This window comes from Sceloporus occidentalis, unplaced genomic scaffold (genome assembly GCF_023333645.1).
Source record: "Sceloporus occidentalis isolate IW3139 unplaced genomic scaffold, rSceOcc1.0.p SCAF_7, whole genome shotgun sequence".
Taxonomy (NCBI): domain Eukaryota; kingdom Metazoa; phylum Chordata; class Lepidosauria; order Squamata; family Phrynosomatidae; genus Sceloporus; species Sceloporus occidentalis.
In genome coordinates, this window is record NW_028316987.1 from 90,933,532 (window position 1) to 90,954,683 (window position 21,152).

The 21,152-nt window shown below is 42.4% G+C and overlaps 1 protein-coding gene across 1 annotated transcript; it reads right to left on the minus strand.

Moving 5' to 3' along the window:
* Nucleotides 1–835: 835 nt before the first annotated feature.
* LOC149310085 (solute carrier family 22 member 13-like) lies at nucleotides 836–21,068 on the minus strand. Its single transcript, XM_089533665.1, has 10 exons — nucleotides 20,703–21,068; nucleotides 15,708–15,811; nucleotides 11,200–11,354; nucleotides 9,689–9,857; nucleotides 8,536–8,656; nucleotides 6,659–6,753; nucleotides 6,211–6,425; nucleotides 5,055–5,163; nucleotides 3,969–4,181; nucleotides 836–2,098 (listed from the first exon to the last, which is right to left on the minus strand). The coding sequence occupies exons 1-10, from the start codon at nucleotides 21,066–21,068 to the stop codon at nucleotides 2,017–2,019; spliced, it is 1,629 nt and encodes a 542-aa protein (XP_089389791.1). The 3' UTR covers nucleotides 836–2,016.
* Between the last annotated feature and the right edge of the window lie 84 nt (nucleotides 21,069–21,152).

Sequence of the window (21,152 nt, forward strand, 5' to 3'; positions counted from 1 at the left end):
TTGTAAGCAGCACAATCCCCCAACACAGCCATTACCATGTTGTTGGAGAGTGAGGGGGCGAATGTGGATGCATACAGCTATTTTCTTGTAGCTAGATGTGCTGTGAAAGGCATCTACAGAAACCACTGGGGATTGTCAGCATATCTCTGTGGATGGCATCCTTGCAGCACATCCAGCTACAGGAAAATAGCTGGATGCATCCCCACGCATCTTCCTACTATCCAACAACATGGAAATGGTTGTGTTGGAGGGTGGCTATACTGCTCACGGGGGGGGGGGGGGGGGGGGGGTTGGAGGCATTACATGTTGTGTCCACAACCAACAAAAAAATGGAGTTGTGATGGTGTAAGTCAACTACTGCCATTTGTAATTCACCAGCAGGGTGCTAGCCGACCTTGAATGGATACTGTGTGATGGTTCCCTTTTAAAAATGCTGGAACAATATGGTCATTCATACAAAATAAGTTCAAAACAGTGGTCAAGGAAATGTATAGTAATGTTCCACTCAGGTGAAACTACAATATGTCTCCCATTTCTCCTCCCACAGAACAACTCCTTTTGTGAGGCACTCTTTCCACAGTCACTTAGTGGACAGTGGAGGGCGGCCATCAGAGAAGTGTTTTGCTCTGTGCCTCTAACAAACAAAGAACAACAGTGGCATCCTCCAGAACTTCCAGATAACACATGCACACCCCAATCTCAAAGGATGCCTTTGTCATTCTGCTTCTGTCTATAGAGAAATAGTCAGACGAGTCTCGAATGCTGTCCACTTTCTTGCAGCCAGTAAATGGCTGCGGAGGAATGGATAAGGGAAAGCTCAGTCTTGTGAGTCTTTTTATTGTTGCCCCAGGGAGATGGTGAATTCCTCCCTCCACAATGAACAAAAAAGTTCAACAATCAGCCATAACTTTTAGTTTCATTTTCACCTCCAGTTACATCTGCTTATGTCACAGACAGGATGACGGCCAAGATCTATTGCAAGGTTGCATCACAGCATCTGAGTTTTGGGAGAATCATGCCTTTGGGGTACCAAGTTGGATGGATGGATGGATGGATTAAATTTAGCAAACAGGATACTTTTGATGTCAGCCTAAAGTAGGAGAATAGTTTCCCCATCACCACTTGTAAGACAAATATCCTAGTGAAAGGTTTTGCTTTTGATGAGGCTGGGGGGAAATTTCTTTTCATCCTTATGTGTAAGCAAAGCAATCCAATTCACACTTCCCAGTCTAATAAATGGCTTGAAACCCGCTTCTTTGGAGTGTGTCCCCACATTTTGTGAGGCAGTTCTCAGGTCAAAAATTGGAAATAAAAATCCACATATTTCACAAAGGAAATATAGAACAATGCTGTATACTATTAAAATATAAGTGAATTTTAAATGCATTTAAAAAACAACACAGTTTAAGCAAAAATTAGATGGAATGAACCTATTGTTGGATACAAGAGAAAGTGACACAGACCAGAAACAGACTGAGCTGTTTCAGTCTATACCTCAGCACCATTCATCTCTTTCTGTTACATTGATGGCAGATAAAGATAAAAAGACTAGGCATATCACCTAAAAATAATATTTTTAGGGATGGGCAATGTGTGGCCCTCCAGATGTTATTGAGTGGCAATTCCTATGCTGCCCTTGCTAGCATGGACAATGGAGAGTGGATGTCAAAAACATCTGGAAGGACACCCCTGCCTTAGAGTTTGTTGATCAGCACTGAATTGCACTGAAGTGCATGAACTCTAAAAGAAAAGGAAAAAAGGAGGGAGACTGTTTCTTAACTCTGTTCAGAGGGACCCTGTAGCCTTTCCCAATATGAGTGTATCTTAAATAATAAGGAAAAAGGAAGACTGGGCCTTTCTGGATAATCTGGATGTGATCGATTGCATATTTTCTGGAAGAACCAAAGCATGTGTCTGGAAAGTCTAGAGTGTTAGAATCAAGAACATTTGCCTGTCTCCGTAGAAAACTATGTGTCTCTTCATTCCTTCGGACTCCACAGGCATCTGCCATTGCCACTAGAAATATGTACTCTTGGTGGATTCTGTGATTTGTCCATCTTCCTTCTGTTCTGTCCATCCATTGACAACCTTGTTGGACCTAAGGAAAGGAATATTGTTCAACATGATTAAAAGCAGCTCCCCATCACCCACTATCCTCACCTCCTGCATTGCCATATCTTCAGTGCAGGTTTTCAAATTGCCACTTGCCTGGTTACCTTTGACAAACAGAAATAATTTGAGAGTGAACAGGGGAGAACCCCTCTAAAGACAGAAAGAGAGCTTGCTCCTTTTCTTTTTCTTTTCTCCCTCTCCCTCAATAAATAATAATACAAGCCACTAATGGCTGGTGGATTCTTCATCAGTGGGAAAATAAATATAAATAATCCCATTAGTATGAATTTCAAGGGCGCTATGCATGCTACTGAAGCTTATCCTCAAATATATACAGTGGCTTGGATAGCTCCTTAATGTTTTGTGTTAACCCTGGAGATTTACTAGAAATTTTACCAGGCACAAGTAGTAGAAAACAATGACCAGTCCTGGAAAATCATAGAAAAGGCTAGAAAAGCACACAATTTGAAAAGCGTGCCTATCTTTCCTTCTTGTACTGAACTGTTCAGTACCCAGAATCCAAAGAAGTGGTCTTACTGAAAGGATTTCCTTCCATCATAGGGAGTTTATCACACTGGGGCTAACTTTGGCATTAAAGAGAGATTAAAGCACATTTAAAGCATCCTTCAAATAAAGCAAAAATGGTGATATATTATATTGCACATGGGATAAACTCCCAATCTCCTTTGTGTGATAAAACACAGAATAGTTTTATCTTCAGACTACTGAACACCCCCAAAAAACCTGTGTAAGCCCAAGATCAGCCCCTGCTTACCCTTCCCCATTGGATATAAATTAATAAAGTTTGGCACAGGTGACCCAAAATTAATCATGCTCAGAAGCCTCGATACATGCGATTCCTGGACATAGGAGCTAGCAAGGAAGAGGCTGCGAGGCACGCACCTTGATGAAACCACTGGAATTTTCCAGCATATCCTATTGTGTCTGGAGAGGGTGAAGAGATTATGGCAGGTATAGGACTGGGCTCATCTAGTTGGATAAAGGGTCAGCATAGTCCCTTTTGTCTCAAGTATTTGCTCCAATCATCCACCGCATTCAATCCGGTTTCACACCTTTCTTTCCAATCCTGGGAAACTATCCAAAAACGATTTAGCCCTTGTACTTCAGGTTTCTGCCCCCCCCCCCCCCCAATGCTATTTTCAAGGTCTGTATACAGGTAGCAAACCACGTTGGTCTTTGCTTGGTAGCAAGCAGGCACACTGTCTCAGTGTGTGTGTATTCCTGATTCCCATCAATAAACTATAATTCTTATTTTAAACCCTGCTACTGGAACTCCTGTGTGATCTTGACTCAGTATAGTTGGGTTGATCCCTAGACCAAAGTTACCCAAGTCATACTACAGTGCGTCCTCGCCTTACGCGGGGGATCCGTTCTGGATCCCTCCACGTAAGGCAAATTCCACCTATGCTCGAGCCCCATTGGAAACAATGGGGCTCGTGTGCGGCGGCGCAGCGGCGCGGGGGTGCACAGGGGCGCAACGGGCGCGTGCGCCCATTCAATTGAATGGGACATGCCACCCCTTCCGCCCCGCGCGCCGCGGTTTGAGCGCATATGCTCAAGACCACGTATGGCGTGCCCGCGTATGGCGCGGGCGCACAGTATATCTCTCCTTTGAGATAAGTACAGAAATTCCCCTAAAATACATTGGTTATGGGTGTCCTCCCCTGACCCTAGCATTTTGGGTAACACCAGTTCTAAAGAACTAGAAACTTCTCTGGAGCTGATTTTCTGTTGGCAGACAGGCCTGCAGCAGGGGAAAGAAATTCCCAGTTGTCTGGTAGTCAGAGGCCAACAGAACAGTGGTTTATAGGCTAACAGAATGGCCTCCAACTCACCGCACGCTGGAGGTGGATTTGACATTAGTGTCGTCTTGAAGATCTTTGTCCCGTGTCTCCGGAAGAAAAAAGCAGAGCACGCCTCCAATGAGTGCGGTGGCTCCCAACAGTGACATGGGAATAGCCGGGTGGATCTTGTCCAGGAGACCAACTAGTGGTGAGAGGATGCCAGCCACCCGGGCAGCCATAGAACACAACCCTAAGCCAGTTTGCCTGGCAAAAGAAGCAAAACACAAGTTGTGCCCAAACATATAATAAACACAGATAGTTATCCTGCCAGCAGAAAGTTTGCAAAGCAAAACACATTCTATAATACCATCAAGTAGCTCACTTTTTAAAATGGCCTAGGAAACCTTTGGCTCTCCGGAGGTTGACACAATCCCTTTGCCACTACAGCTGGAGCTTCAGAGAACTGAAGCCCCAAACATCTGGAAGGCCAAGGTTTCCCCAACACTGTTTTGCAGGAATACTTTGTGAAGTCAACAAAGGAAAGAATTCATGTTGCAAGGACTTCAAACACACCGAGCTGTGCATGCTATCCAACATGCTGATGGATGCACAAATACTGTTAAAATATTCTTCGCGCTTGTGCATAAATGCAGAAGTTGACCATAGAGTTGCACTATAGAGTTGCACTACAAATGCCGAGAGAGGTATCTTCCCCAGTATGTGTGTGTGTGTGTATATATATATATATATATATATATATATAATTTGTGTTTTTTCCACTTTCGTCAGGGTCCTGCATCCGTAACTCCGGCAAATGCAGAGGGCCAACTGTATTTTTTAATTGGATTATATTGTTAGCTGGTATGAACCACCAAGAAGGATAGCTATTTGCCAAATTATATGTCTATAAAGGGGGCAAGACTTCTGGAAAAAACAGCTGAAAAATGTAATTCCATTTCTAAGGCCAAATATGTTTCGACTGCAAACATTTAGGGAGGGTGGTAGTTGTATCAACATGTCTTGCCCCTCACAAAGTGTGTCATAGTCCACAAAAGCTTATTCCAAATAAAACCTATTAGCCTTTATGGTGCCACTAGACTATTTGTGGCTTTCATGGCAAAATAAAAAGATTTTCACCTGACGACGGTGGGGAATACCTCTGAAGAAAACACATAGCTGGTTGAAAAAGAGGCAGCTAAAGAAGATTTTCCAATAACTGCCAGTGTTGTCACAATCACAGGGAAATCTGAACAAAGATAGAAGACACCATTAAATAGGCCACAACTGAGTATGGCAAGGAATTCTAGAAGAAGAAAAAACATTGACTTAGCAAAATGTTTAACTTTCTTTTCAGATATCCTCTGCAGACCTATTTATTATTATTGGATTCCTAGCTATTGCCACCCATAAATCCACTTGGGGTTAGAATGGTCTTGATGCCCAGTTAAGGGGCATTCTATGGCTTGGTGGTGAAGCTTGCATTCTGCAGTGGTGGGACTAGAGCCAATGAGTGGAAATTGCAGGAAAGTAGATTTGGGATAAACATTAGGGGAAACATCCAAACAGTGCTAGCTATTCAGCAGTGGGATAGTCCACCTTGGATGGTACCTGTAGTTCTCTCTTCTTCTCTGAAACTATTTAAGCAGAAACTTAGGTTTAATCTGCACTGCAGAAATAATGCAGTTTGACACCACTCTAACTGCCATGGCTCAATGCCTGGAATTTTGGGATTTGTAGTTTTGTGAACTATTTAACCTCCTCTGTCTGAGAGCTCCAGGGCCACAACAAACTACAAATCCCTGCATTCCATAGGATGAAGCCATGGCATTTAAAGTGGGGTCAAACTGCATTAATTTTGCAGTGTGGTAGCAACCCAAGTGGCCATCTCTCAGGAATGCTACAGATGTATTCCAGATTGCAGATCCTGCATTGAACGTTGGACTAGGTGATCTTTAAGATCCCTCATGACTCTATGATTTATTCTTGTAGTAATACAGAGGTGTTTTAGCATCAGAGATCATTCTAATCACACATGGATCAATCATATATTAGTGGCCACCATAATTTAGAAAAGTTCCTTTTTGGACTACAATTCCCAAAATCCACCAGCCAGTTTTTCCAAGCCTTGCTGGCCACCCTAGAGGATTCTCAAACCCATACGGATCATTCTGAAACCACCCTGGCTGACTGTGGCTATTAGATCACGACTGTTGCCTTTGTCAACCAAGCACATCTTGTATAAATAGCATGAATTTCAAAAACATTTCATGATTGATTTATTGATTTATTGTACCTTTTGGAACAACAGGAATGAACAAGCACACAATCCCACCCAGGAGTAACCAAGCTGCCTGGCATTTCTTCCTCCCCAACCACTGAAGCAGGAAAACGCAGGAGAAGCGAGCTGGTATTTCAACTGCTCCAAAGATGAGTTGAGTCATGTAGATGTCCAAGCCGAAATCTCCAACATGGAGACTCACGCCATAATAAACAAGACTGTCAGCAAACCTGAGAATAAAACAAAGAGGACTCGGTTTTTATCCTTTATAACCATTCACCTGGATGAGCTAATAATTCATCAGAGCCTGGAAACGTTACTTGTAGGACTACAACACCCCAAATGCTTCACCTAACATGACCAAGAAAATAACTAGTCTAACAATGAAACAATTTCACTGTACTGCATACCAGATCAAAACCACAAAACCTGTTACTCAGTTATTTTAATTTTGAACACTCACCAAACCCAGATCATGATTAAAGTTGTGCGCCGTAGATGTGGCATTTTGAAAAGATCCAGGACACTCCCAGATTTCACCTTCTCCTCAGGAGCCATCTTCAAAGCAAACAAAACACAGGAGACAAAACATCAATGAAAACTGATGTATGTTCTTCACAGAGCCCAGAAGTTCAGATGTTGAATTGCTCATAAATAATGAGTTACTTGGAAGTAAAAAAACCAATGAGTTACTTGCAAACAGAACTTGGGAAAGCTACTTTAAACTGGAGCTCCCAGGACTCTGGACACATCAGGAGGGCACGGACATTTGTCTCAGGGGTACCTAGTGGCCTCCATGGCTGCTACCACACTGCAAAATTAAAGCAGTTTGACACTACTTTAACTCTAGTGGCTCCATCCTATAGAATCCTAGGGTGTGTAGTTTGTTGTGGCACTGGAGTTTTCTGACAGAAAAGGCTAAATAGCTCACAATACTACATATCCCACTGAGTCATGACAATTAAAGTGGTGTCAAACTGCCTTAATTCTGTAGTGTAGATGCAGCATATGTTGGGGGGGGGGGGAGCTCAAACAGTCAAGGAGCTATCCAAAGTGCTGAACCTGATGCCCAACATGTTGTTGCAGTGTGCCTTCCAGTCATTTCCAACTTATGGCAATGCTAAGGCAAACCTGTCATGGGGTTTTCTCGGCAGGATTTGTTCAGAAGAGGTTTGCCATTGCCTTCCCTTGAAACTGAGAGAGTGTGATTTGCCCAAGGTCACCCAATGGGTTTGATGGCTAAGCTGAGAATCAAACCCAGGCCTCCAGAGTTGTAGTCCAACATTCAAACCACTGTGCCATACTGGCTCTCCCAAAATAGATTCAGACTAAAAGCCAGAGCAGGTGGGGCCCATTATCTGCCACTTTTTGGAGTAAAGAAGCTGGAGGACCCACAAATGCCTAGAGAAGTGTTTTCTCTAGGAACATCTAGCTTTCCCAGCACAATTCTATGGTTAACTTCTGGAAGAGTTGCACTGGAGGATCAGAAGATTCCCAGAGAGAACACATTAATCAAAAATGCAAATAGTCAAATCTGCAAAAGTCAAAGCCACAAATGTGGACGGCCAACTGTATTGCTGACTATGTTGGGCATCATCAAGATACAGGTGACACCTGAACCCAAAAATCCAGACCATCTCTCCCAACAGTGTTATGTATATGTTAAACAAAATTGGGACAAAACTGAGTCCTGTGCAATACACTCTTACACACAGAAGGTCTCTAAACTAAGTGACAAAAAAGACTAACCATGAAAGTCTGGAACTTGTGCATGCTTCTTTAACAATAATGCAAAAACTCATAAATTGCAATAATGAAAATTAAACATACAGCAACATAATGAAACTATATAAACTATTTAGAAAATGATCATATCGTCTTCACAGGCCAACAGCCAAGGAGCCGAAGAGGAGTCCCCAGCAAAAAAAAAATTAAAGAGTTAAGGAATGTTGCAGGGCATGAACGTCTCCTTTTTGCCACAATCAGCCATCTAGTTTTCTCTTTCTCTTATAAGGTGGGCCCTTGATATGCACTGAGATGGATACCAAAATCCATGGATGCTCAAGTTCCATTAAATACAATAGGAGAGTCAAATGGTGGCCCATTTATATAAAATGGCAAAATCATGGTTTGCTTTTTGGAACTGATATATTTAAAATATTTTCAGGCTGTAGATGCTCTATAAAAAGTCAGTGGATATGGAGGGCTGACTGTACCTTTTTTCCTTAATCACACACACATACACACACACAGAGCCACCTTTTGGGGGGTGTTTGGTGTTCATTTCTCTCCCCGTTCTTATCTTAAGAGGAGCAATAGGCATCCCAGCCTTTTGAACACCTGATTGAGTAGTTCTTCCGGGACAGTCCGTTTGTTGATGGAGGCGGCTTTTCGAAGCAGCTGTTTGGCTTCCTCAAACTTCCCTTTTGTCACAAGCCATCGAGCAGAATTAGGGAGGACCCTGCAAAGTACAAGAGGCCATGAAGCACAGCAGATTAATGTGCCAGGAAATGTTCTGAGTGGAGTGGGATGCATGACAGTGTTCTTATCCAGTAGTACCAACAAGCTGTTGAAATACTGTAGCTTGTATCACATCTCATTTTCGTCCCATTTCATTTTTTTTCCTGTGCTTGTGCAACATGTCCTGCATCAAAGTAACCATGTTTGAATGCTGCTTCCCACCTTGCTAAAATGTTGGCAGCTGAGCATATAATTAAGAATTAAACCAGAGATAATAGCCCAGCAGTGGATGCCTCATGCTTGCAATGTTCAGTTTAAAAAGGCATCATCCTCAAAGGCTTGGTTAAATGAAAATATTGACAGTTGCCTCCAATATCAGAATGTACTTTCTAGTTGCAATAGGCAAAGTCCTTGGTAAATATAATTGCCAGTCTCACATCACATCCATTGGGGGAACGATATTAAAACATGGCATGGGAATAAGTTCATGTCACTACAGATTGAATGTAAATTACGTCATGCCTCCAGTTCAGAAAAGCTACTTTTTTGGACTACAGCTACTAGAATCCCCTAGGTGAATTGTAATCCAAAAAAGGTGCACCTGAATTAGCAGGGATAGTCTTGATTAGTCCTCTACCATCCCACTTTTTCAGCTGCTTTTAAGGTTTTGAATTTTCTCTCTTCTCTCCCTCATTTCCCACTTTGTTCTCAGCTTATTTCAGTTGCTTCAAATTCAGTTCAAAATGCAGATACAGTTTGTACTCGATTAACTCAGCAAGAGAGAGAGAAGACAGGCAGAATCTTGCCCTCCCCAGCAGGCTCAGTGAAAAGCAAACTGCTGTAACCTTGCCTAGCTTGTGCCTTCTTCATCATTAATAGCTTTTGTCATCTTGAGCACACTCTGATGTTGCTTGGCCTCACCATCCCAGTTTTCATCTTAGAAATCTTGGACAGTATGAAAGGTTAATTTCCCACCCAGCTCTTCATCCAGTCCAGTCAGCCATCATACAGTTCTTGGGCACAATCCACTCACCATATGTAGAAAAAGAGCACGAAGACAGGAGCAGAGCCAGCTACTTGATACATCCTCCAGTCATGAATGGAGTAGGCCAAGCCTGCCAGGGCCATCTGACCCAAGGCATTGCTGCAGTGGGTAGTCACCTGTGCCAGCGGGCGATAGGCGGCTCCGACCCACTCAGAAGCTGAAAGGAATCACAGTCCATCTCTGATGTATCGAAAGCCTTTTGCTTGCCAATGAATTACAGACAATATTCTGCATCATGTACTTAGTGAAGTACCTGACCTGATGTATAACAAGTACAGTTGGCTCTCCATATCCATGGATTTTTTTATCCACGGATTCAAGCATCCACAGATTGAAAATATTCCAAAAATATAAATTCCCCAAATCAAACTTTGATTTTTTTCATTTTATATAAGGAACAGCATTTTACTATGCCACAGTATTTACTGGGACTTGAGCATCCACGGATTTTGGTATCCACTGGGGGGGGGGGGGGGGACAGTCCTGGAATCAAAACCCAGTGGATCCTAAGGGCCCCTGTATAGTTGACTGAGTAATCTATCCTGGCCCAGCCTCCCCAAATCTCCTTGACGCATCATTCACCCATGCCTTGATCACCAGCAGAATGGATCTCCTTCTCCTAATGCTCAGTAAATCATGGCAATAGTGTCACAATCATAAGTAAGAGCCTTATCGCATAAGAAAAGAAAGCCAAAATGGAGCAGAAGAGTAGTGGCTTTCTCTGTGCCTCTCTGCATGCTGTCATAGCACTTCTGTTCTCTTCCCAAGCTAGATGGTCATAAAAGCAAGCCTTTTGTTAAACTGATTTTTCCAAAACAACAAAAGGCACACTTTATTACCGTCTCCCTCAGGAAGAAAACAAAAGTACTATGAAGTAGCCCGAAAAACCCACAAAAAATATAGAAGTACTATGATATCACGTGGAGAAGCATGAAGGAAGCTACTACTTTCCCATTCCATTTCAGCATTCTTTTCTTGTGCGATAAGGCTCTGAGTAGTGCTCATGAATGCAGAACAGTTAACTAGATTTATACATCTTTAGCTGTTCAGAAATGACTTGAAGGCACAACAACAAAGACTATTGTCTAAGAGAAGATTAAAACAGTTTAAGTAACATTATTTTATTTCTTGGTCACATTCAAAAAGTCAGGTCCAAGACTTAGAAAAGTTATTTTTTTAGACCCAAACTCCTAGAATCCTAGTCAAAGTGACATGCCTAAAATAACCCAGGGACAGTCAAAAATGTGCCAAGATTGCTATCCACATTCAGAGGACCTAAAATTAAGGGGCATTTGGGGGTTTGAAAATCCAAAAATCTGCATATGGAGAGTCAGGGCAAATTCTTCTAATACCATTCTAGTGCCCATTCCTGCTTTTAAAAATACTAAACAGATAGAGAGCTAAATTGGGAGAGGGAAGGAGGGTGATGGGGTTATTTTAGAGCAGATAACCAGACTGGACGTTGTCAGGATGGCAAGATCTAAACCCAGGCATCTTACTTAAAGCTGCCATGCTGATACTGATCCCAGCAAATGCGGCCCCCACGACGAATCTCAAGATAATGTAGACGGCGAAGGTTGGTGCGAAACCTGACCCGACACCAAAGGAGCCCATGAGGAGAAGCTGGAGCAAGATGGACCATCGACTACCGATCCTGATGGAAGGAAAAACAATCCATGTGTCAGTCTGTCTGCAATGCACAGATCAAGACTTGCATCTAATCATTGTGAAGAAAGTCAAAGTACACTTTGCAGGCATGCCCATGCAACAAAAGTCTTAATAAAAGGCACTTCTGATGTACATCAGGCATTTCTGAGGCACATTGGACACTTCTGATGTGCATCAGGTGCTCTCATGGTGCTCTGGCACTTCCTAGAAGGTGTCTGGATGTGCATCGCGGATGGTCCAAATTGCACATCAAGCTGTGGTGACTCCACTATCACTCCATTGGCTACCATTGGACAATGGAGGTCCACATGTTATAATGCCATGGCAGCCTCTAGATGAATGTGAGCATTGTGAAACCACTCAGTTCAATTTTGCATGCACATAAGGTCATTTATGAAGGTGCAAGTCTCAAGCTGAATGCCAGCTACAGTATTTTTAATCCAAAAGTAGCACCTTGAACCTGGCTCAAAATCTAACTGGAAAGCAATATAGATTTGTTTGTTTTTCAGCATAAGGGTTTTATGCACATGGTAGTAGCTCTCACTAAGAACCTGACTGCTGCCTTTGCAGTAGTCTTACACAAGGATGGCTGTGGAGTGGTGAATTTATTCTGGGTTTTAGTCCAGCTATCACAAGAGCTATCCTAGATACTGAACCTCAAAATAGGTTCAACACTTTCAATAGGTTCTGTAGAGTGTAGACTAAAACCTGGACCAGATTCACCACCCCACTAACATGTAAGCCACCAGCCACCACTGGCCCAACACAGAGCCCATTGAAGTAGCCTAATATTGAGATCATCTGTGCACAGTACCCCAAGATTTTCATTTGGATTCATGTACATATAGTCCCAATCTGCATCCAAAGGTCAATTCACACAGATTTACAGTGGAAAATATAGTATTCAGTTTTGGCAGTGAAAAAGCCCAGCTCCACTTAGATCTAGATCATTCTTTAATGCCTGACTGTGATCAATCCTTGGAACAAAGAAGTTATGGGATGGATGGCTTGGAAAATTGCCTGTGCCTTTTCTGGTGGCGGCGTGCAATTGCAGTGCATAGCCAGGGCTACCTATCTGCTACCATTTATCATCATGCCACCAATGCAGAGCTCTTAGGAGATTATCACACACAGACAGGATAGGAATGGGATCACTCCCCCAGCTTTACCCTGTCTGTGTCAGCGATCATGCAAAAGGCATTCAGATATCATTATCCTGTCATTGAAGTGGCATTGCATTAACGGGAACTCCTGTTAATGCAAAATGCTGAGCAATGCCACTTCAATGATGGGACAATGATGGGACAATGATGGGACAATGATGGGACAACGATGGGATCAGTGCAGTGTCATGTGAAAGTCTTTGTCACTCATGCTTTCCAGATGAGATAATGTCCGGATAAGCACAACATCATCTGAAAGTCCTTCCCACAATCAGGACGGACAGGACAATTATGTCCCATCCCCTGTATAATAATCTCCTTAGAGTCCACCTTGCACAAGCAGTGAGGACCCTGAATGATCCATCAAAGGCAAAGCCATGTTAGTCTGGATCAGTGTGCAAAGGGCTCTTGTAGCACCTTTGAGATTAGCTGAGGCTGCTGCAACACTGCAGAATTAATGCAGTTTGACACCACTTTAACTGTCAGCGCTCCATCCTACAGAATCCTGGGATTTGTTGTTTATTGTCGCACCAGTGCTCTCTGACAGAGAAGGCTAAATATCTCACCAAACAACAAATCCCCAAATTCCTAGCATTGAGCCCTGGCAGTTAAAGTGGTGTCAAACGGCATTACTTCTACAGTGTAGCTGCAGACTGAGAGAAGAAAGAAGTTGGTAATGCAAGAATCTTTTGCATAGAATAGGTCAAATCTTAGCATTCCATGTTGCATTCTCCTTGATTGTAGTGGGACATATTTGTTATTAAGGCACACCCAATAGCTGCCCACATTCTCCTCCCTGTGATTTCCTGCATGCCTCTGGAAGAACATGTTTTGCATAAATTATTTGCATCAATATATACAGAGCAAGCAGGACATCCAAGTCTCTGTCCCACCAACTGCCCAAACTTTGCTCTTGTTTCTTTCACTGGGCACTGCCCATCGATTTTAAAAGGTTTCCTCATAGCCCTAAGGCTTGCCAGAAACATGATTTTTTTTTAATAATGAAATTTGCCATGCTACCTGCTATACCAGAGCACCTGGTACTTTTTGATCACTGCCCCAGCCCCAGCAAAGCCCATTGCTAATATCAGGCATGGATCTCTCTCCTTTGTTTATCCAACCTCTTCCCAGCATTCAGAACAGCACAGGACTGCTGTGCCTAGAAGCCATTTTAATTTCTGACAATGCCTCTTTTATAACATCACTCCAAGGCACTGTTGGGGAACAGAGAGGGCCAGGAGTGGAGCAGGTACTAGAAATGGACACATCAGTGCACTATGCATTTAAAGCCAATCTGAAAGTTCTTTAGTGAGTATTGGGAAAACAGAGCAAAAGTGAGATAGGGAGGAAGGAAAGAAAATATTATCTGCAAGGTTTGTGGGCTGAATGCCTGTTCCCCATCCCCCCAAAAAATAGTTGTGAAGCAACCACACATGCTCATCACAGTACTCATTTATAGTGCTATGATTCCACTTTAACCATCATGAGTGCATCTTCTGAAATCCTGGTAGCATCATGGTTAAATAATAAATAAAACTTTTATTTGTATCACGCTTTTCTGTTGTAGGGCAATCAAAGCGGCTTACATATTAAAACAGCACCAATATACAGTACACAATACATATACAACATAATATCTACCCCCCCTAAAAAAATTAAACATAATACAATTAAAATTGATCTGTTAAAATAAGAGTATTGTCAACAGTACAATAGTACAAGTGCTGGCACGCTACATAAGAAGGGGAGAATTTATTCATAGCTGAGTCATTCTATTCAGGGAAAGCCTGCCGGAAGAGATCCATCTTAACAGCTTTTTTAAAGCTGTCTAAGCATGTGATTTGACGGATTTCTTCCGGCAAGCCATTCCACAGTCTGGGAGTGGTTGTGGAAAATATCCTCTGAGAGGTTGCTGTTATTCTGGTCTTTATCGGCTGCCATAAATTCCTCCCAGAGGACCTGAGGGTGCAGGGCGTATTATACGGAAGTAGGTGATCCCTTAGATAGGTTGGACCCAAGCCATGTAGCACTTTAAAGGTGATAACCAATGCCTTGTTCTGTGCCTGGAAGCCAATAGGCAGTCAGCGGAGTGACTTTAAGATGGGTGTTATGTGGTCACTCCTAGATCTTCCAGTAACCAACCTGGCTGCCATATTCTGTACTCATTGAACCTTCCAAACTAAGCACAAGGGTAGCCCCATGTAAAGTGTGTTATAGAAATTGAGTTGTGAGATTATCATTGCATGTACTACAGTTTCGCAGCCCCTTACTTTTAGGAAAGGGTGCAGCTGGTGTATCAGCCGCTGGTACTGTAGCCACAATGTTGGTACTGCAGCCACAATGTTGGTACTGTAGCCACAATGTTGTGAGTTCAATCCCAGAGGCCTCCAAGGCTGACTCAGCCTTCCATCCTTTCGTAGATCAGTAAAATGAGTACCCAGCTTGTTGGGGGCAACTGGCTTACAGACTGTAAACTGCTTAGAGAGTGCTGAGTTTACTGATAAGCAGTATAGAAAAATAAATGCTATCGCTATCGCTATTGCTAGTGGCAGTGAAGGAGGCATTTAGAATTCTGATCCAGAGGATTCACTGAACTACAATTCCCAGGAATCACTCACATGATGTAGTGGTTTCTGTTTGGGACACTGGGAGACCAAAGTTTGAATCCCAACTCGACCACAGAAATCTATTGTGTGACCTTGGGCAAGTCACATTCTCTCATTCTCAGAGGAAGGCAATGGCAAAGCCCCTCTGGACAAATCTGGCTAAGAAAAGCCTATGAAAGGTTCAGCGTTCACCTGAGGGTTGCCATAAGTCAGAAATTACTTGAAGGTACACAACTGGGAGCCTTTTTGGCTGAAGGGTGGGGTATAAATGCTAGGAAGGAAGGAAGGTACTGTCAATAACTGTGTGATGTAAAGGGCACCATGTAATAGTTCAGCACTTTTGATCTCCCCTTTAAACTTTGGAATAAAACTCAGGACTGATTCCCCGTCCCATTGCCATGAAAGCTGCATGCTATCACTGCAAAGGCACTTCACTGCCATTGCCACATTACAACATATTTCTTAAAGAAAGGAAAGAAATGGTTATCCCTAGGGGGAAATGTGGCATATTCCTTACACACACAAACACACACAAAACACAACACAGAGAAAGTTCAAGATTATCTTTACCTGTCACTCAATGGGCCAAAGACAAGGGCTCCGACCAGAAGACCTGCCATGAATATGGACTGAGAGATGTCGTGTAGGTCTTTCTGGTCACAAACCAAATTAAACTAAAAGAGAAGAAGACAAAATCTTTTTCAAATAACTTTTTCAAATAACTCCATAGTCTAAGGCACCCCAATTACTAGGAAACTTTGAAAATGATCATTTCTTCCCATCAGAAATGGAGAAATGCAAATTATACTCTCATTTAATTGAGTCAACTCTGCATTAGGTGGGGAAATGACAAAAACCAAACATTTTGGTGTGTATTATTTATTACTGAGCGTTAGACTAGGCCTCCAGAAGTCCAGGGTTCGAATCCCCTCTCAGCCACAGAAACCCACTGGGTGATCTTGGACAAGTCACACTCTCTTAGCCTCAAAGGAAGACAATTGCAAACCTGCTCTGAAGAAATGCTAAGAAAACCCCAAGATAGGACCCATATACACCAAGGGTTGCATCTGCACTGCAGAAATAAGGCAGTATGACACTGCTTTAGCTGTCATAGCTCCATCCTATGGGATCCTGGGATTTGTAGTTTGTTGTGGCACCAGCGCTCTCTGAAAGCGAATGCTACATCTCTGACAAAATTACAGATCCTAGATTTCCGTAGCACTGAGCCATGCCAGTAAAAGAGTTGTCAAACTGCATTATTTCTGCATTGTAGATGCAGCCAAAGTTACCTTGGAGGCACATAACAAATATATTACTGAGTATTAGAAATGGGGTATTTCAAACCCCAGAGTTTGCTTAATGACAGAGGCTTGGCAAACACAGAGCAAGGTCTTCCTCCTCTGCGTCCCACCAGTGAGGTCAATACACTTTGGGCCTAAATGACTCACTTCAAAAGGCTTGTGCACATGGTTTTAAAGCATTTTAACCTTTCAAACCTGTATTGACTTGTTAATGTGTCAAAAACTTTTTAGTCTTATTTTCACGTATTTTGATTGTTGTCAATAATGTACACATTACCCACCCACTGACCAAAGCATGTGCTTATGAAATTTTAGAAATGTGTATGCTTTTCTTCATATGCTTTTCAAATGTCCAATCATCAAGAAAATAAAAGATTTCTGACCTCAAATTGTGTTCTCTTCAGAGAAGTAAACAGGCTTTTTAGAAAGGCTCAACAGAACCCACTTTCTCACTCATCCATCTATGTTAGTGTTGGCTAGTTTAATAAAGGGGGGGGAAAGACCCATTTGGGAGGCAGATAGTCCTCCCAAATTCGGAAGAAAGGCTAAAGCAGATTCACCATCCATCTGGCATGGAGCCACTAGAAAGCTAATTCTCCAGGTCTTATATGAAGATGTTCCACGTACCTTACCCTCAATTACTCCTTTGGCATCTCCTTTTTATTTGACTATGATGTAGCTAAATACCTGTCCATATCTCTGGAGTTTAGCACGTTGCCTTCCTCAATGCTTGGGCCAGGTTAATGTGTCATTCAAATTGCCAGCTAACTAAAACTTTAATAAAAAATAATCTCTGCTCCAAGTAAGAGTTTAACCCTGAAACCTGACATAAATAGGGGGGGAATCTTATCTGTTGCTGAGAGGGAATGATTCCTTGAAGTCTCTAAAGAACAGAAAAGGCACATGTTACAGTACTTCTTTCATTATTATTATTATTATTATGTTTTATTTATAAAGCGCTGTAAATTTACACAGTTCTGTACATACGATCAGTTAAAAAACAGAATAGAATAAAATAAACCTGCCTATGGCATACATTCTACATAAATAATTGAACATAATACATATTAATATATATTAACAATTAAATAATAAAATATAGCAAACAAGAAATAAAAATAAACCTAGGATAACAACCCCAGGGATGTACTCCTGAGAAATGTACATGAAAAATGCACACTGGAGCGTGTCCAAAGGAGTGTGACTAAAATGGTGAAGGGTCTGGAAACCATGCCCTATGAGGAACGACTTGAGCTGGGTATGTTTAGCCTGGAAAAGAAAAAGTTAAGAGGTGATATGATAGCCCTGTTTAAGTATTTGAAAGGGTGTCACACTGAGGAGGGAGCAAGCTTGTTTTCTGCTGTTCCAGAGACTAGGACCCAGAGCAATGGATGCAAGCTACCAGAACAGAGATTCCACCTCAACATTAGGAGGAACTTCCTGACAGTAAGAGCTGTTCAACAGTGGAACACGCTCCCCTGGAGTGTAGTGAAGTCTCCCTCCTTGGAAGTCTTCAAACACAGGCTGGATGGCCATCTGTCGAGGATGCTTTGATTGAGAATTCCTGCATGGCAGAATGGGGTTGGACTGGATGGCCCTTGTGGTCTCTTCCAACTCTATGATTCTATGATTCTATGGCATTTTGGTATACTATGGCCCCATACAGACAGGCCAAAATAAAGCTGCTTCAGGTCACTTTGGAGGTATGCTGTTTGAATGATGCATGTGTCCTAAGAGTCCGGAAGCCATGCCAAAGCCACGCTTTAGTCCTAAAGACCTGACCTGAAGCAGCTTCATTTTGGCCTGTCTGTATGGGCCCTCTCACATGAAAAAAGCTCCTGCAGCATAGAGGACTAGATCCTGAAGGAGATGACAGGGTTAGAACACCTTCAATGTGCAACAAAAGGAGGCTTTAGCATGGAAATGCATTCAAAAATATTAACTTCTTCGCCATGTTCTCAAATGTCTGTATTCCTCAAGTGGTAAAAAGTTCCAAGGACAGGCATAGAGCAAAGCTTGCAAAAGCTGCAGCTACCAGCATTGCCATGTAGGACTGAAAGATTCGGAGAGACTCTTCTAGACTCTGGCCTTAGAGATTTAGTTTTCATTGTGCCAAAAGAGCAGAGCAGATTTGTAAGATTCCAGTTACAAATATAGAAGTTTAACACAGTGGAAGCAACTGGATACCCTTATGTCAGGGGGCATATCTCTTCCTTTGCCTCTCTGTCCCAAACTCTTGGCTGGAGAACAGTAGAGGCTGGTGGCTCATTGGATTCCCAAGAGGCTGAACCCATTTCCAAAACTGGCTGAGTACCATAGACTTTTGCAGTTCTCAAACACCCAGTCAGTACATCTGGAAAGATTGTGCTTTTCCATGCTTTGATGGGTGTCACATAGGAGAAACATGACAGAATACAAGCTGCCTGTCAGGACTCAGGAGACCCTTTTCTTATGAGGGGATACTACTGATGACCCTAGATGGTTTGGGAACAATCTGTTTCACAAAAACATGCTCCATTGGTGTAAGTATACATTGCTGAGGGGGACTACAAGCTTTCCCTGTCTTTTAATACTTCATTTTCTATCGCCTCGCTCTTTCAACACTTGCAAATTACAGCTCAGTTCCATTAATTCAACAGCAGATCTGTTGTTGTTTTTGTCAGTTCTTCTTACCTACAAGACTCATTTGGGACCACTCATGTGCACTTTTGTATATCTATTGTATGTTAATTCAGCTTTACACACATTCAAAAGTCATATACAATTGGCCCTCCATTTTTATGGGGGATTCATTCTGGACCCCCCATGAAAATGGAGGCTCGCACATATTTAGGCCTCATAGGCTTGAATGGGACATGCCCCCACACATGTGGCCCAGGTGTGCATGCCACTGGAAATTGCGGAGGTTGCCCCTCCATGGATATTCAAGGGCGCAGATCCCAGATCTGTAGGTTAGGAGGGGCAACTGTACAGTGTGTTGTTTACATTTTCAGTGGCAAAATGCATTTGCAAGCCAAATGCTAATAGTGGGTTCCACTTTTCAACCAATTCCACTTTTTGTCAGTCCTCTGGTCCCTAATCCATCAGATAAGCAGTGGCTTCCTATATATATCATGTACCTGTTTTGTTCACTAAAATAAGCTTCTAAATTTGCTGACATAGGAAGAACATCCATCTCTCGGTCTTGAACACCACCAGCCTCCAATGAAACTTACATTTCCGGTGGCTGCTCTGATCCTGTGGGACTCCTTGCCACATGAGGCTAGACTGGCCCTCTCTTTGTTCTCTTTCTTTTAGCAGGTGATGGCCTTTTTATTTATAAGGCTTTTGACTGTTAACTTGCAGTTGCAGAAGCATCTTTTCAATGGGGAGGGGGGATGCTCTACTTTTATTCTCATCACTCTGTTTGGAATTCTAAACTGTTTTAAATCAGTGTTTTTAATAGGGTGGCTTGTTTAATTGTTTTTAATGTTTGTATTCTACATTGCTTTTATCTGTAATCTGTCTTAACCCATACTATGAGCCAACTTGGTAGAAAGGTAGGATCTGTTGTTGCTGCTGTTGATGTCACTGTCATTGTTGATATTGGCTAGACCTTTCTATGTTGTGTAACTTCCCATATACATAGCTATATAGCAGTGGCAGTAAGGAACCACATTAGTGAATTGCAGAGATGTGTAATGGGACACCGGCTAGGGTGTCCAATGCATGTCAGATGCTATTAACATGCATGGCCATCCCCAATGAACATCAGTGCCAATGTGCCTTGGATCCTGTTGTGCATCAGTTTCAATGTGCAATGGTCACTTTGTGAGTGTCCTTATGTCGAGACATAAGAGCAGCCCCTTGCTGAATATGAATGTTGCAAAAGTGCTCAGTTTTATTTTCCACAGATGTAAATCCATGCACAAACATGTAAGCCCCCAAGTAAATTCCAACCAGAATTGTTATTACTATACTGTATTTATACCCCATAACTAGGAGACTCTACATTAAATAGAGAGACAGAGAGTTTGATAGAATCAGTGCCATGCTTTGATGTCTTGTCTTTCAGTGCCACTATGATCTTTCACAACTGTCCCCATCTTATTTCTTTGTCCAGATTTGTGTTGTAAGGATGATAGAAGAACACCAAATCGAAAAATCATTTAGAGTATTTAAGAGTAAGGGCAGGTTGTATATAACACGTGCGCACGCACACGCACACACACATTTCAAGAGAGATAGACTTGCATTTCTTTCCCAACAAATGTCAAGTACCTACCTCTGTCAACAAAGTTGGCTTTGAAGTCTCAGGATACACCCAGCCAGACTGGCATTTTTCTGTGGCATTGAGTCCATATTTTAGGATTGATTCGAGATCCTCTTGCACAGGAGTATACATTCTGCATTCCTCTAGAGACCCATCTGGTTTCTTAGGAATTGTCAAGTTCAGCTCCTGCTCTTTGGTCAGGTTTAAGCCATGTAGCCAGTTTGTTTTGCAATAATGCAACACGTCCATAACAATGAACTGTTGGCCAAATATGTGAAAGGGGGTGAGAAAATTTGGGATGCAGATCAGCAGCACCAGCCATTTCTGAAACCTCCCAAATTCTCCCACAGCTTTCAAGATATCTCCAAATTCAACCATTCTGGATTCTTCAAAAGCTGGACTGTGTAGCCATCACACCCAGGATCTGAAATTAATGTTTAAACATAATAAGGAGAAAGTGAA

Bases quoted from the DNA above. Each gene is read 5' to 3' on its own strand.
- LOC149310085 (XM_089533665.1), bottom strand. From the start codon at position 21,068: ATGGTTGAATTTGGAGATATCTTGAAAGCTGTGGGAGAATTTGGGAGG. The intron at 15,812-20,702 runs GTAGGTACTTGA...CTTCTCTTTTAG, and splicing joins AGCCAACTTTGTTGACAGAG to TTTAATTTGGTTTGTGACCA. The intron at 9,858-11,199 runs GTAAGATGCCTG...GATTCCTTTCAG, and splicing joins TATCAGCATGGCAGCTTTAA to CTTCTGAGTGGGTCGGAGCC.